Genomic DNA, 12,500 nt, shown 5'->3' on the forward strand with positions numbered 1-12,500 from the left:
CTGGTTTGAATCCCACTGGGGTACATCAGTCAATGTGTCCCTGCTCAAGATGTCATTTCACTTTTTCAACTATTCTCACTACTTCAACTTATTCTTACGGATTTAATCTATTCAACCTACATTATCCCAGAGAGGCTAAGGAGTGTTAAGAACACATTTTCAGATTTGTGAAAGCTTTATTCTATTTGTGAAAATGCAATAAAGGGAGATTTTACTTTTTTAAATGTGTTCTTAACACTCCTTAGACTCTCTGGGATAATGTAGTCCAGATTTGACCAGTCTAGGTATTGTGGTTTTGAATCTAGACCTGGTCTAATGTGGTCTATATATGAAAAAAACAGTAAAATCTCCCTTTATTGCATTTTCACAAATAGAATAAAGCTTTCACAAATCTGAAAATGTGTTCCTAACACTCCTTATACTCTCTGGGATAATTTAGTCCTGATTTGACAAGTCTAAGTATTGTGGTTTTGGATCTGGACCTGGTCTTATGCGGTCTACATATGCAAAAAACAGTAAAATCTCCCTTTATTGTGTTCTCATAAAGACAATAAAGCTTTCACAAATCTAAAAGTGTGTTTTAGACATAATCAATAATTTACCTTAATGACTAACACTCATTCAATACAGTAAGAGGTTCAAAAAACGGAGGATCAGTCACTTAGCAATGTAAATCGGACAGTTTTAAGTTCCCCTTAAATTTCCCCTTAACTGCCGAATCGGAAGCTGCGAATCGGATGCCAACCTCCTACTCAGTTAGCTACACCACTGTAAAGAGCTAGCTAGCTAAAGCTTACAAAGTAACAATAAACTCATGTGGGGTAGGTCCATGTCGATGCATAATTACAATATAACGTTAACTTACATGTAACGTTACTGTCTGGTTGAGAAAGAGGCTATCTTATTAGCCAAATTAGCAATTTAGCACTAACACTGCAGTAAGGAAAGAATGACTCACATTGTGTCATATTGACCTTTGGTTAGCTGTGAATTAAAACATATCACCTCGAGGCGAAATGTCATTTCATTTCATTTCATTTTAGCTACAAGCCATCCAGCGGTCTTACCTTTGTCACACGAGCGGTCTTGGAGGGTGATATAAGTGTATCACGGTCGTCATGACAACTGTTGCCATGTCTCTGTAGGTCTGCGGAGCACCCAGTAGAGTAGGCTAAAGCTCCACTTCACTATGAGAGTAGGACAGTTTTGTATCATATGTTGTACAATTTGAGGCTTTGATTTCTTATCTTGCGGCCTTCGAAATTCAGTAGAACCAATAGTGAGAAATTACATAAACTGGTGTTTTTATAGGCTATACACATTTTCTTTCATTAAAAGCTTCGAAACATTTATTTTTAGAGGATTATCTTTCAAACAGTAAAGGAGACAGGATATAAGTATTTTGGGTGGGTACCACTCTCTGATAAGTCACATATAGTCCCTTTATAAAGGGTTTATAAATTGTAAGTAGTTTATTAATGGTTAATAAAAGTAAATCATGAATAGAATCATTAGAGCTCCCACATTATGCTAATTTTCATACTTGTATTTTGGGTTTCTCCTAGAACATGTTTACATCCCTTAAATTGGATCATACCTTATGAATGTTGGGTTTCAGGGTTTCTAAGAAGCCATCAAGTTAGTTAGCAGTTATACAAGTTCATTATTGGGTAATGAATGGATTATAATCAAAGAGATCATAAACCAAAGAGCAAGGCTTGTAACACAATAAAATCATGTATTTATTTGAAATTTGAACAACAGGAAAAGAGAAAGTATTTGTAAATTACAAGTCATAATGCATACCCTCTTCTCTGACTCCTCTGCGACAAAGACAAGGCTTTCCCCTCAGCAGGTATGTACAGTAGTACAGAAAAACACATACTGTGCAGTACACACTGGTGCCTTGTAAATATTCAGCACCAGTACAAAAATCAAAACACCTTATGAACTTTGTTTTTGTAGCTTGCGATTAAGACTTGCACAGATAAATAAAATCCATTTAGTGATTTTGGAAGAAATATTCTGTCTTCCAGACCAGGGATTCTGGACAGAACTTAATAACCCACAGATAATTATGGTCTTCAATCAACCACCTGACACGATTATACTTTCCTCCCCTCCTGCAACCTATTAATTACCTGAAAGTGATTGAGGATTGTTATTTTTTGTGCTTGAAATATAGCAGAAATCACTGTAGACAGTCTTCCAATCAAAATGCCCCAAGTGCTCAGAGCTGAGTCAGACTTGATGTCAATAGGAATATCAGCTGCAGAATAAACCAAAGTGGTATTCCTAATGATAAATACCTGACCGTATATCTCAATCATGATTATGAAAAACAAGAGTACCAGAAGGATTCCAAATGCAACTGATGAGTAATCTATGCCGTCATAGCCCATCTGTGCATGGAACCATTTTTAAACGTTTCCTTCAGAAAGTAATATCCAAATGTGTGAGAAAGCCACCGTTGGCATTCATTTAAACAGCAACATTGCTAAGACAGGTTTAAATGTAACAACTAACAGTTAGATAAGGCAGATAACAGATGTGTGTGGATAACCACTCCTTGTTGATATGGGCAGTTTGAAAATGTTGTCCTACAAAAGTGTAATCTTAAGGCTTGACTTGACGTGATGGCATTCAGTACAAAAACTGTTACCACGAAGAAAAATTACAATCTGAATGGAATTTTTTACTAGCCTGTTGTCCCAGACTGGGTTTAGTGCAAAAACCAAAATGGGCACCGATTATTAACTGGAAACTGAAGGACAATAACCTCCCAGGCTAAAATAGTACCACAACTGGTTATAATGCAGCAAATTTACACTTTTACCAATATGGCAAATATGTCCCTAAAGACCAAATAGCTAGGGCTGTTTCATTCACTGCACAATACAAAGTTCCCAATTTAGTGTAGTCCCCCATTTTGTAGTGCTGCCGGAATTCCCAAAAATAATCCAACAATGCAATACAATGTGAATGCATACTTTTTTTTCTTTATAGTGAATAAGCGAACAATTTCAGACACAGCTCAAGTGTTGGGTGAAGTGGCTGCCTCCCCGTTTTCAGAATTAATATTTAGAGGACTTTGGGGCAGATTTAACCTATTCACTCTCCACATATAGTGACAAAATATATTATGTTAGGGAAACTGTTGATCTGCTCACAACCTCTCCCAGCTACTTGGAACAAACAAAACACTTTGATATAACCAGACCTGATGGTTCAAACTGAGGAGACAACGACAACAACACAGAACAGAGGAAGGTGGCTTAAAATAAATACGTCTGTAGTTCTGAGGAAGAAAAAAAGAGAGAAAGATACTTATTTCCAGTAGGTTAGAATACTTTAAACTACACTTTGTGCCTGATTAACAATGTCAGTAATATCTTTGGGAAGGAAAATCGTCTTTCCTCACCAAATTATTGCAACAGCCATCAAGGCCAAGCATTTTGGTCCTTTTACCAGTCACTCAAAAGAAAGAGGTGTGGTGAATAAATACTTAAACACAAGTGCATTTGGGAGACAGCATATACCTCAATCTTAACATATCAAACCATTTGAATATTTTCCTTTTTTTTCTCATTGGAATCAGCTGCTTTTAAAATGTTAAGCATGTTAAGAATTTGATTTTAGTATTGCATTAAGTCAGGACCATATGCTCCACTCATGAAACAAGCTAATCAGATCATTGGTGAACAGTACGACCCCCTTACTGGCTGTATGTAAAAAATATCTTTTTAACCGAGTCGTAAAAATATGGTTTTCTGCCAGTGGGGTGAAATTATTTCACTTGTTTCCTATACATTATCAACTACTTTTTTTAGATTTTTGTTAAAAAATCAAGTTTATCTTGTAATATCTTGATGCCAATGCAGCAATTGCTTTAAAACTAGTCTTGCTTCAAGTTAAAGCTTTAGTGCGTAACTTTTTTTTGTATTAATGAACGTCCGTTACATTCAAGCCATTGCCAAATGAGTTGTTACAAAGCTAATTAAGACTATCCGCGCCACACAACTCTCTGTATTTCTCAGTATGGCTATATTCAGAAACTGGTGTCATCCGCGTGCAGAAAATCGTGTGAGGATAATTACCTCTTCTGAAGAGTCCATCATGTTTTTTTAAACCTCCGTGTCCTCCTTGGCTTCTAGCAACTGCGTGGACGGGGGGGGGGGGGGTCGGGGTGGTGTGAGATCACGGAAGGCTTGTATCGTGGATGTGCCGACAGTTTTGTTGTCGCTACTTAGAATTCCTCATGGGGAAGACAGAAAGTACGCACTATAGCTTTAAATGCCTGAAACATGAAGGGCAACTGCACTGGGAACAAGTGGAATTATCTCACACCATTTATGAAAGCTGATAAAATTACTTTAAACAGCTGATAAATTACTTTAAAACATTTTTTTTTTTGCACTGGGCTACTTCAATCATGTATGAGGCAACTTTAATATGGAATTAAATAGTACACTGCATTTTGAATTTTTTTAAAGGGAAAGGGGAATCTTGCCAGGAGCAATGTTTGACTTAAGTGTAAAAAACAAAGGAAATAAGTTAAGTCATATCTGCTACCTTTTACATATGTCCATCAAAATGGTTACACGGACACTGGTTTTGAAGATGCTGGCAAAGACTATAAGGGTTTTGTCTGTCGTGGCAATTTGATGTGCACAGATGCTTTCCAAGATCTAATTTCTTTGCCTCTCCCTTGGAATTTTGGCATCTCTGAAGAAATTAGATCTTCAAAACAAATACACCTACAAATACCAGAGTGAAATCTTCTACTGATTTATATCATTGGTGCTCACAGCATCATCTGTGATCCCAGCAGAGGCAGTCCTTGTTGATGTCTGCAGTTTCATCCAAAACCTTTTATATTACTCTCAGGTAAAAACGCTCTGTTTGACACCTATGTCGTTTATGCAAAGAAGGGGGTTCCATTAAAAAAAAAAATCTGATAAAGGGCAGAGCCAATGCTATGAAGAGGCCTGAGAGACATCATAGTCACTGATGAGCTGTTTGATGTAGGACAGTTTCTCATGGAGATATTCACAGCGTTTCTTCTCTTCCCTGTAGCCTGGGAACTTCTGTGGTGGGAAAGGAGAAAGTGTTTTTAAGAAAGGTTTTCACACTATTTGCAAAATGATTTATTTTTAACCAGCAACAGTTTGCCCCTTATCCAAGTGATGGATAATACCCGAGGATGAGAAACCTATTCTTTATGAGAACAGATAAAGCATGCTCATCAGTTCACTCATGACTTTTTAGTATACATCTCCACAGCTTTCTGCTGTTTAGCACTGATTCAGCACTATCATCATCACCACCACCACACAATGTTAGTCCAACTATTCAGACTTCACATATATATTGTCAGTAGTCTGGCATTGCCAGACCTTCCTCCACAGCGCAGCGGAGGAGGGTCTGGCTAGTCCACACAGCATTCCGGGATGGGAGAAAAACATGTTCTGGTTTATTGGCATTTCTTTAAACCAATCACAATCGCCTTGGGCAGTGCTAAGCACCGGACGGAGCCACGGTGCCACTGCAAAATAGCCTCGGGAAGAAAATTGTTTAGGTGGAACGTGTACGTTCACAGGTTGTTTTAGTCGTGCAACAGAAAACTCAGATTTGACAGATAGTCTAGCTAGCTGTCTGGATTTACCCTGCAGAGATCTGAGGAGCAGTTGAACATGGTCCTCCTAAATCGACCGGAGCTTAAAATTACACAAAGAAAGCAGAAGGTAATGGACAGCAGAACGAGAGCAATCCCGGAAGTGGAACGTCGTGGATATACTTTAGTCTATATTGTCAGTAATGTTGTGATTGTCTTAAATTTAACATGACTGTATAGCTAATATAATTGCATGGTTTACATAAGAACTACTTTTCATAAAACTAGCTTTAATTTGCTTTAATCTCTTTCAAGTCCATTTTTCTGCAACTTGAAAGTCAAGTTACTAACGCAACAGAATGTAGATCTAAGGGAATATTGGCAGCACACTGAAGCTGAGAGCAGGGCTGTGTGAGGGCCCAACTAAATGGAGAACACAACAATGAAAAAGAAAGCCTGCACCGTTCAGATCTCTGATTTATCCGAGGTCAAGATGTGTTGAAAGAATGGCCATACTTCAAATGATTTTTAAGTAGTCCTTGAGCATTATGTCTGGCTTTTCAAGCAGCTGATGAGCACTGATTAAAAAGGGGAGTTATGTTTTGCACAGTACATAGGTTCAGTAGATGATTGGCACTGTATACAATTATTGGGGTCCTGCTGAAAGTAATCACTCAAGGATTCGGCTTAAATAACACGTAGGTCTCTTCAAATCCAACATCATAACTTAAACCATTTACATGTTTGACTTACCTTTCGATACTTGTTGTACTTTTCTAGTATTTGCTCTTCCATTATCTAAATAGTACAAAACACAAATCATTAAATTGTATTACAAAAATAATTTCAGCTGCATAAAAGAGTACCTTAGGGACCGTTCGGTATTTATGGAATGGACCACCGGAGGAAAATAGGGGAGGGTCATGTCTTTTTATTTTATGCTGAGGGGAGGAGTTTGCTGAGGGTGCAGGAGGAGCACTGCCCCCCCTGGTGGCTCAAACAGGTAATTGCATTGTTTAAAAAATTAGTGGAATAATTACATCTGGCATGACCAGATATTTTATAAATATCTTAAATAACACAAAACAACTAAATGGTGATAGGTAATACATCAGAGTTCATATACTGCTTTAGTAAAAAAAAATATTACCTGGCTGACGATGGGAGCAGCAGGACGCAAAAAACGAAAGTTACTGTTGCACTAGTCTGGACATCTTGCAGTGCCAACCTTGCAATAAAGGTTTCCTAAATGCCATGTATATAAATGTGATGTCAGCTTACTAATTGATTGCGGGTTTTGTGTAGATTTGGACTTGTATACGTTTATTCCACTTTGTTTAAACGGCGAAGTGGAGAGGCCTCGTTCACCTGTTTGGAGCTGGCTGGTGAATGTGACGCTCGTATCGGCCTTGCTGGATACACCGTGTCATTTACCTTTTTGTGGATCTACTGATCGCTGTGGATTACTTTTTTTTCGTGTCACTGGATTACGGCAAAATAGGGATCTTTTTTTCTCAATGTGTCTTAATGTTTTATGGTGAGTTTGGAGAGGCATCTCAACAGACTGTAGGTCCAACACTGATTGTTCACTGTTACATTTTAGTTGAATTTAAGCGTCTGTCTATTGCGTTCCAAAACAACCGTGAAGCAATTGGATTTCATAAGGGCGAATTGTTAAATTGTTACAATGTAACTTAAATATTGTTAAGCTTCGGCAGCTTTACCTATGTGCTAAAATATACAATGACGAAGCCTAGTGACAAGTCCATAGCAACCAGTGTTGAATTGGTTATATCCCAGCGTCCTTTGCTGAATGGTCTCAATGTTTTATTGTTTTATTTCATATGAATACTAGTTTACTAGAGGAGTAACTTAGTATCTGAAGTAATGCAGTAATGCATGAAGGTTGCATTTAGTTTCCAGTGCTTATTGTGTTTCCACAACTATGTTAGTGAGTAAATCTACTGAAATGGCCACCACACCATAACAGAGGAGTGTGATGTGTAAGATGAGAATGCAGAGGTTAACTCATCTGTCATGGCTGTAAAAATCAAATGGTATCTGTACTTCTTTGCTAAGTGCAAACTTGCACGCGAGGGGAGGGTCATGCCTCTTTTTCAAATCATTTTGGAGGGTCATAGGAAAATTATTACTGACGAGGGGAGGGTCACATCTTTTTAGGTTAGAGGCCACAAAACTCCTCCGGTGGCCCCTTAATTAAATAACGAACAGTCCCTTAGCATGTATTGCATGTATCAGATCAGATCTGGTTGAATGTATGTACCTTATATTCTTGTGTGCCAGGAGACAAGCTTTTGATCTTGGATCCTAGCTGAACAAACATGTGAGTTATGGTGGCGATCCGGGAGTGGAGGTCTTTGTATTCATCATACTCTGCACAGAAATCCTCCTGGTATCTCTCACGCTGCTCCAAACTCATGATGGTGCCGTATGTGCTACAAGGAGAGGAACACAGACAATTATATTTTTGTATATGTATTTTTGTTTTCTGAAAGAAGCCATTTCCTCAAATTTTCTATTAGTGTAGTACCTCTTCTTGACACAAGATGGGAGCATAAGAACACAGATGAGGATAAAGAGCCATCACCATTGGAGCCAATTCTTTATTGAATGTTTCAGTAGAACCAGTTATATAACCATATATGTAAATAACAGCAATAAATACAAAGAAAAAACTAAATCAGTCACTGTAAATTCTGGTAGCTGAAAACAATTCCTTGTGGATGAAGAAAAAATAGCAAACAAGCGGTTCAAAATGGGATAGTTTCGATAGAATGTTAAATGTGCAGGTTTACACCCACTGTTTTCAACACATATTTTAACAGCCACTATATCTTAAATGTGTTAAAAATAAAACTATGCCAAGTGATCGCAACAAAATGATGTCAAAACATGTTTACACTCACAGCACATAATCTGGCTTCTCCTCAGAGGCCACAGCATTTGTGATTTCAGGATCTGAAATAAAAACACAGGATAAAGAAAATTACATTAGCTTCAGTTAAGTCAATACAGTCATCTATATGACACTTTGTCATTGTCTGAATGTTAGGTAACGTGTTTTTGTTTTGCAAAATGCAGCATTAGTGTGTGTGAGTGTGTGTGTATGTGTATGTTTGTGTGTGTTTGAATGTGTATGTGTATGTTTGTGTGTGTGTGCGCGCGCGTGCAGACAAGCTAAGAGCGTGTGGGTATCAGGAGACATGTCAGCTTAGAGACGCAAAGCACTGCTCGGGCTGTTGTTGAGTCAATCAGCCACATAACACACTGAGGTATCAAGAGAATGAGCTTAAGGGAGCAAACACGGTCATGCTTATGAAATAATACTTTATAAATACACCAATGGGCTGCTGGACAAACGGTCACCCAGAGAGACCTTACACATAATCACCACTGGTCATCAGTTAAAAGTCTGTGTGGTTAACCTGTTATTTTGAAGGCAAGTATAAAGGATAAACAATTGCTCAACAGTGTTTGGAGATGGGGCTACTGCCATGTAATAGATGTAATATCCAAACAAAAATAGTCAGCGAAGCATTAAGTGATATATGGATGATCGTGGAATATAAAATGTGGTTACAATCTATCAACACTCCTCTTCAGCAATGTGTTGGTTTCAGGATGTGATCACACGGTATAAAAGAATATCAGTCACAAGAAAAGTCTATGTAAACAAAAAAAAAGGACCTTACTGTCAAGTTTGTCCAGGTTCTGCTTGAGATCAGGACTCGTCTCTAACCATTCACTGCCCTTGTTGTCTTTTAACCACTCCCGCTCCTTGTCTTTGTGCTTTTTTGATTTCTTCTTCCTGTGCTGGCTGTTGGCGAGCTGCTGGTAAGCGCAGTCAGAGTCACCCTGTGGTGGCTGGTGGTTGCTTCCTTTGGGTTCTTGCTCTCTGCTCTCTGAGACAGGTGTGTCAGAGGTGCTAGACAGTTTGTGCATTACCAGAAAGCTATTGTGGTCCCCTGGTATGCCATTTTGGTTACCAGTATGGTTACTTGTCCGTTGAAACTCAGTCTTTGTGTGGAAACTGGGGTTAAGGGTTGGAGCTGCAATTTCATGTCCTTTATTGTTTAAGAGTCCATTTACTGTGGTTGGCTGTTGCAACCTCTGGTCTGCAAGTCTTTGTCTTTTAACAGCTAGCCTTTCCAGTGAGTCAAAAGGCACGGGACGTTTCTGAGAAAGGAAGAAGAAAAAAGAAAAAAAAGAGAAATAAACCTTAATATTTCTTTACAAAAACCACACCTAACTTGTCAATCATACTAAACGCCATTCACAACATTTACTTTAACTGACTTCACTTGTACAATGTCAGCAGTCATCAAAATCCAACAAGCCAAAGACAATATATACTTATTTACATAAGCATACATAGAAAACATATTACACACAGTATGATAAAAAAGCGTGAGTGGTCCCTTTCACATGTTTAAAGTGTGCTAAAAAATATAATGGCCATTTACCACTGCATGCGTTTTTGCTGTGCTGTGATGTAGTGTCGTATCCTCTGGGGCCTTCAGCATAGACACATTTGCTTGAGGATTTCTTGATTGGTGGCTGATGTGTGGCTGCAACTTCCTGTTTAACAGAAAGAAAGAACACAACATTTTGCAGATGAGACAAAAAAATATTACCAACGTGGAATTTAGAAAGATTCAACTTCAACTAGAATCACTGCAAAGTTACAGTATGTGGATTTACAGGAGAACTAATAATGTTGAGCATTAACATTAAACAGATTTTTGGTTTCTGATTCTGATTTCTGTACAAGTGAAAACATTGTGTGTATGTATATATATATAAAATATCATTAAAAAAAGAATAACATTTTTATGTCCAATTACTATTTTGTTGACAACAATCAACACCAAAATCCCCCCTGGACATATTAAAAAGTGAAGACACCCTTGTACGTACAACCCCAAGGCACAGAGAAATAGGCTGTGCAATGTGAGGATGATTTAATTATCAGTTTGTTGTAACAGCAGAGACGGCATATCCATTTGGTTCAGCTTGTGCCTCTGACCCACCTGGCCAGCAGCCTGCCGATCAGCTGCCTCTCCTCCTCGCTGTAGCCGGGCCAGTCCCTCTGCACGTGCTTGTAGAAGTCATCCCTCAGCAGGTAGCTGCTGTCTTTGGGATTCACTTTTGCAACCTAAAATAAAATTGACCACATAATGTTACTTTAAACTCCCTTTAAAAGGTGCAGTAGGTAAGCCTTATAAACTGACTTTCTGTCATATTTGGTGAAACTGACCCTATGTTCGAGTAGAACTACATGAAGCAGGTAATTAAAAAAAAAAAATCTGGCTCCTCTGGCACCTCGCCTGTAGTGCAATTTGCAAAAATCCACCGCTCCCTGTTCAGATGCACCAATCAGGGCCGGGGGGGGGGGGGGGGGGGGTCTAACTGTGTGTCAATCACTGCTCATGCTCGCATTCATTCTCCCTTGTGGGGGGAGGGGCTTAGGAGACCGTTTTGGGCTTTAGCAGAAAGGGGGGAGGGACTGAGAAGTTGTTGATGTTAAAAATTTTTGGCCAACTCCTGGATCTTCACAATCCTACCTACAGCACCTTTAAAAGTCTTTCATTTCTTTATTTAATGAAATTTCGTTTTCCATTTGTGTGACAAAATATTTGAAACCTATTATCTTAAATCATGTGAATTAATGTCCTGGGATTTATGACAAATTGCCTGGGATCTGTCAGATTTAAAAATCCAGTCATACACATAAATAAAGAAACAATAATATATAATAACTTGCCATATATACATGAGTCAGTATAAACTTTGAGGGTCTTTTAACAGGGAATATCGTTAAAATAAGGTAAACATCTATTTAAATCTATAACTACACGTACAATACAATTCACACATATACTATTCTTATAGTAACACTGTCATTAACTGGAGTCCTGGACATGCTGAAAGGGGCACATCTACATTCCTGAAAAGCAAAACCATTTTTCTGAGATTCTGTTCCCAACTGAGAGTCTCAGGTTTTAACCTCCCCTCTAATCTTGTAGTCAGACTGACTTTTTTAAGAGGACATCTATCTTTCTGGGGGCCTTCTGACAGAGTGGCCCGCCCCACTGCAAACAAAATCTTTGCAGAGACAATTACAGCATTGACCTAATTACACACATGCACAGACACAAAACCGCATGCACACACACACACACACACACACACACACACACACACACAGACACAAACAAACATAATTTAGGAATTACTAAAAAATGTATACAGGAAAGTCAGAAAGTAAACGTTTCTAAATTAGATAAGTTCAATTAAAACACAGCTGGCCCCTGGTTTCTTTCAGTATACGATTAGAATTTTTGCTAGCTGGGGCATTAGGACACTACTTTTTAGATCCTGGGTCACATACACTTCAAAACTGTCCAATTCAACCCAGCCGAAATGTACCTTTTTAAATGCATTTTACAATGTGTTAATTGCTGGCTGCAATAATGGTGTGTTTATATACTGTACGTACGTAATACGCGTAGGCAGTGTGCAAATGTATAGGTCAAATGTGCTCGGGTGCAAACACAAGACAACAGTGTCTGCAATGCTTTTCTATGTTATGCATGCATTTAAGTGTTTACATGTGTGCATAGATACACACATACACACAAATTATTTCTGTGTACCTCCTCCAGTATGGCACCCAGCTCAGCCTTGTCCTTGGGGCCGGCTCTTTCTCTTTCCAGCCACAGCAGCAGCTCTGGTTTCCTGTAGGGTTTGAGAGCTAGGAGTTGGATGATACGCTCCCTTAAGGGCTTCTGGGTCGGCGTGGCGATACCGCCATTCCTCCGGTTGTTGGTAGACTGCTTAGGGCAGCTACTGTCTGATGCAGACA

The 12,500-nt window shown here is 38.7% G+C and overlaps 2 protein-coding genes across 2 annotated transcripts in view; both read right to left on the bottom strand.

Moving 5' to 3' along the window:
- wdr93 (WD repeat domain 93) overlaps positions 1 to 1,014 on the bottom strand; it is a 136,738-nt gene extending 135,724 nt beyond the window's left edge. The window contains exon 1 of the mRNA XM_035999323.1: positions 959 to 1,014. Coding sequence (XP_035855216.1) covers positions 959 to 960 — 2 coding nt within the window. The 5' untranslated portion in view covers positions 961 to 1,014. The remainder of the gene's footprint in view (positions 1 to 958) is intronic.
- A 707-nt stretch (positions 1,015 to 1,721) lies between these two features.
- Positions 1,722 to 12,500, bottom strand: part of LOC116060458 (RNA polymerase II elongation factor ELL2-like) — a 33,024-nt gene continuing 22,245 nt past the window's right edge. Inside the window, exons 5-12 of the mRNA XM_035999324.1 lie at positions 12,292 to 12,500; positions 10,666 to 10,790; positions 10,099 to 10,213; positions 9,328 to 9,811; positions 8,542 to 8,593; positions 7,899 to 8,070; positions 6,368 to 6,412; positions 1,722 to 5,087 (exon numbers count right to left, since the gene is read on the bottom strand). The exon at positions 12,292 to 12,500 is cut by the window's right edge and continues 36 nt beyond it. Of these exons, the coding sequence (XP_035855217.1) occupies positions 4,977 to 5,087; positions 6,368 to 6,412; positions 7,899 to 8,070; positions 8,542 to 8,593; positions 9,328 to 9,811; positions 10,099 to 10,213; positions 10,666 to 10,790; positions 12,292 to 12,500 (1,313 nt within the window). The 3' untranslated portion in view covers positions 1,722 to 4,976. The remainder of the gene's footprint in view (positions 5,088 to 6,367; positions 6,413 to 7,898; positions 8,071 to 8,541; positions 8,594 to 9,327; positions 9,812 to 10,098; positions 10,214 to 10,665; positions 10,791 to 12,291) is intronic.

The sequence above is a fragment of the Sander lucioperca genome, chromosome 3, assembly GCF_008315115.2.
Source record: "Sander lucioperca isolate FBNREF2018 chromosome 3, SLUC_FBN_1.2, whole genome shotgun sequence".
Taxonomy (NCBI): Eukaryota; Metazoa; Chordata; class Actinopteri; order Perciformes; family Percidae; genus Sander; species Sander lucioperca.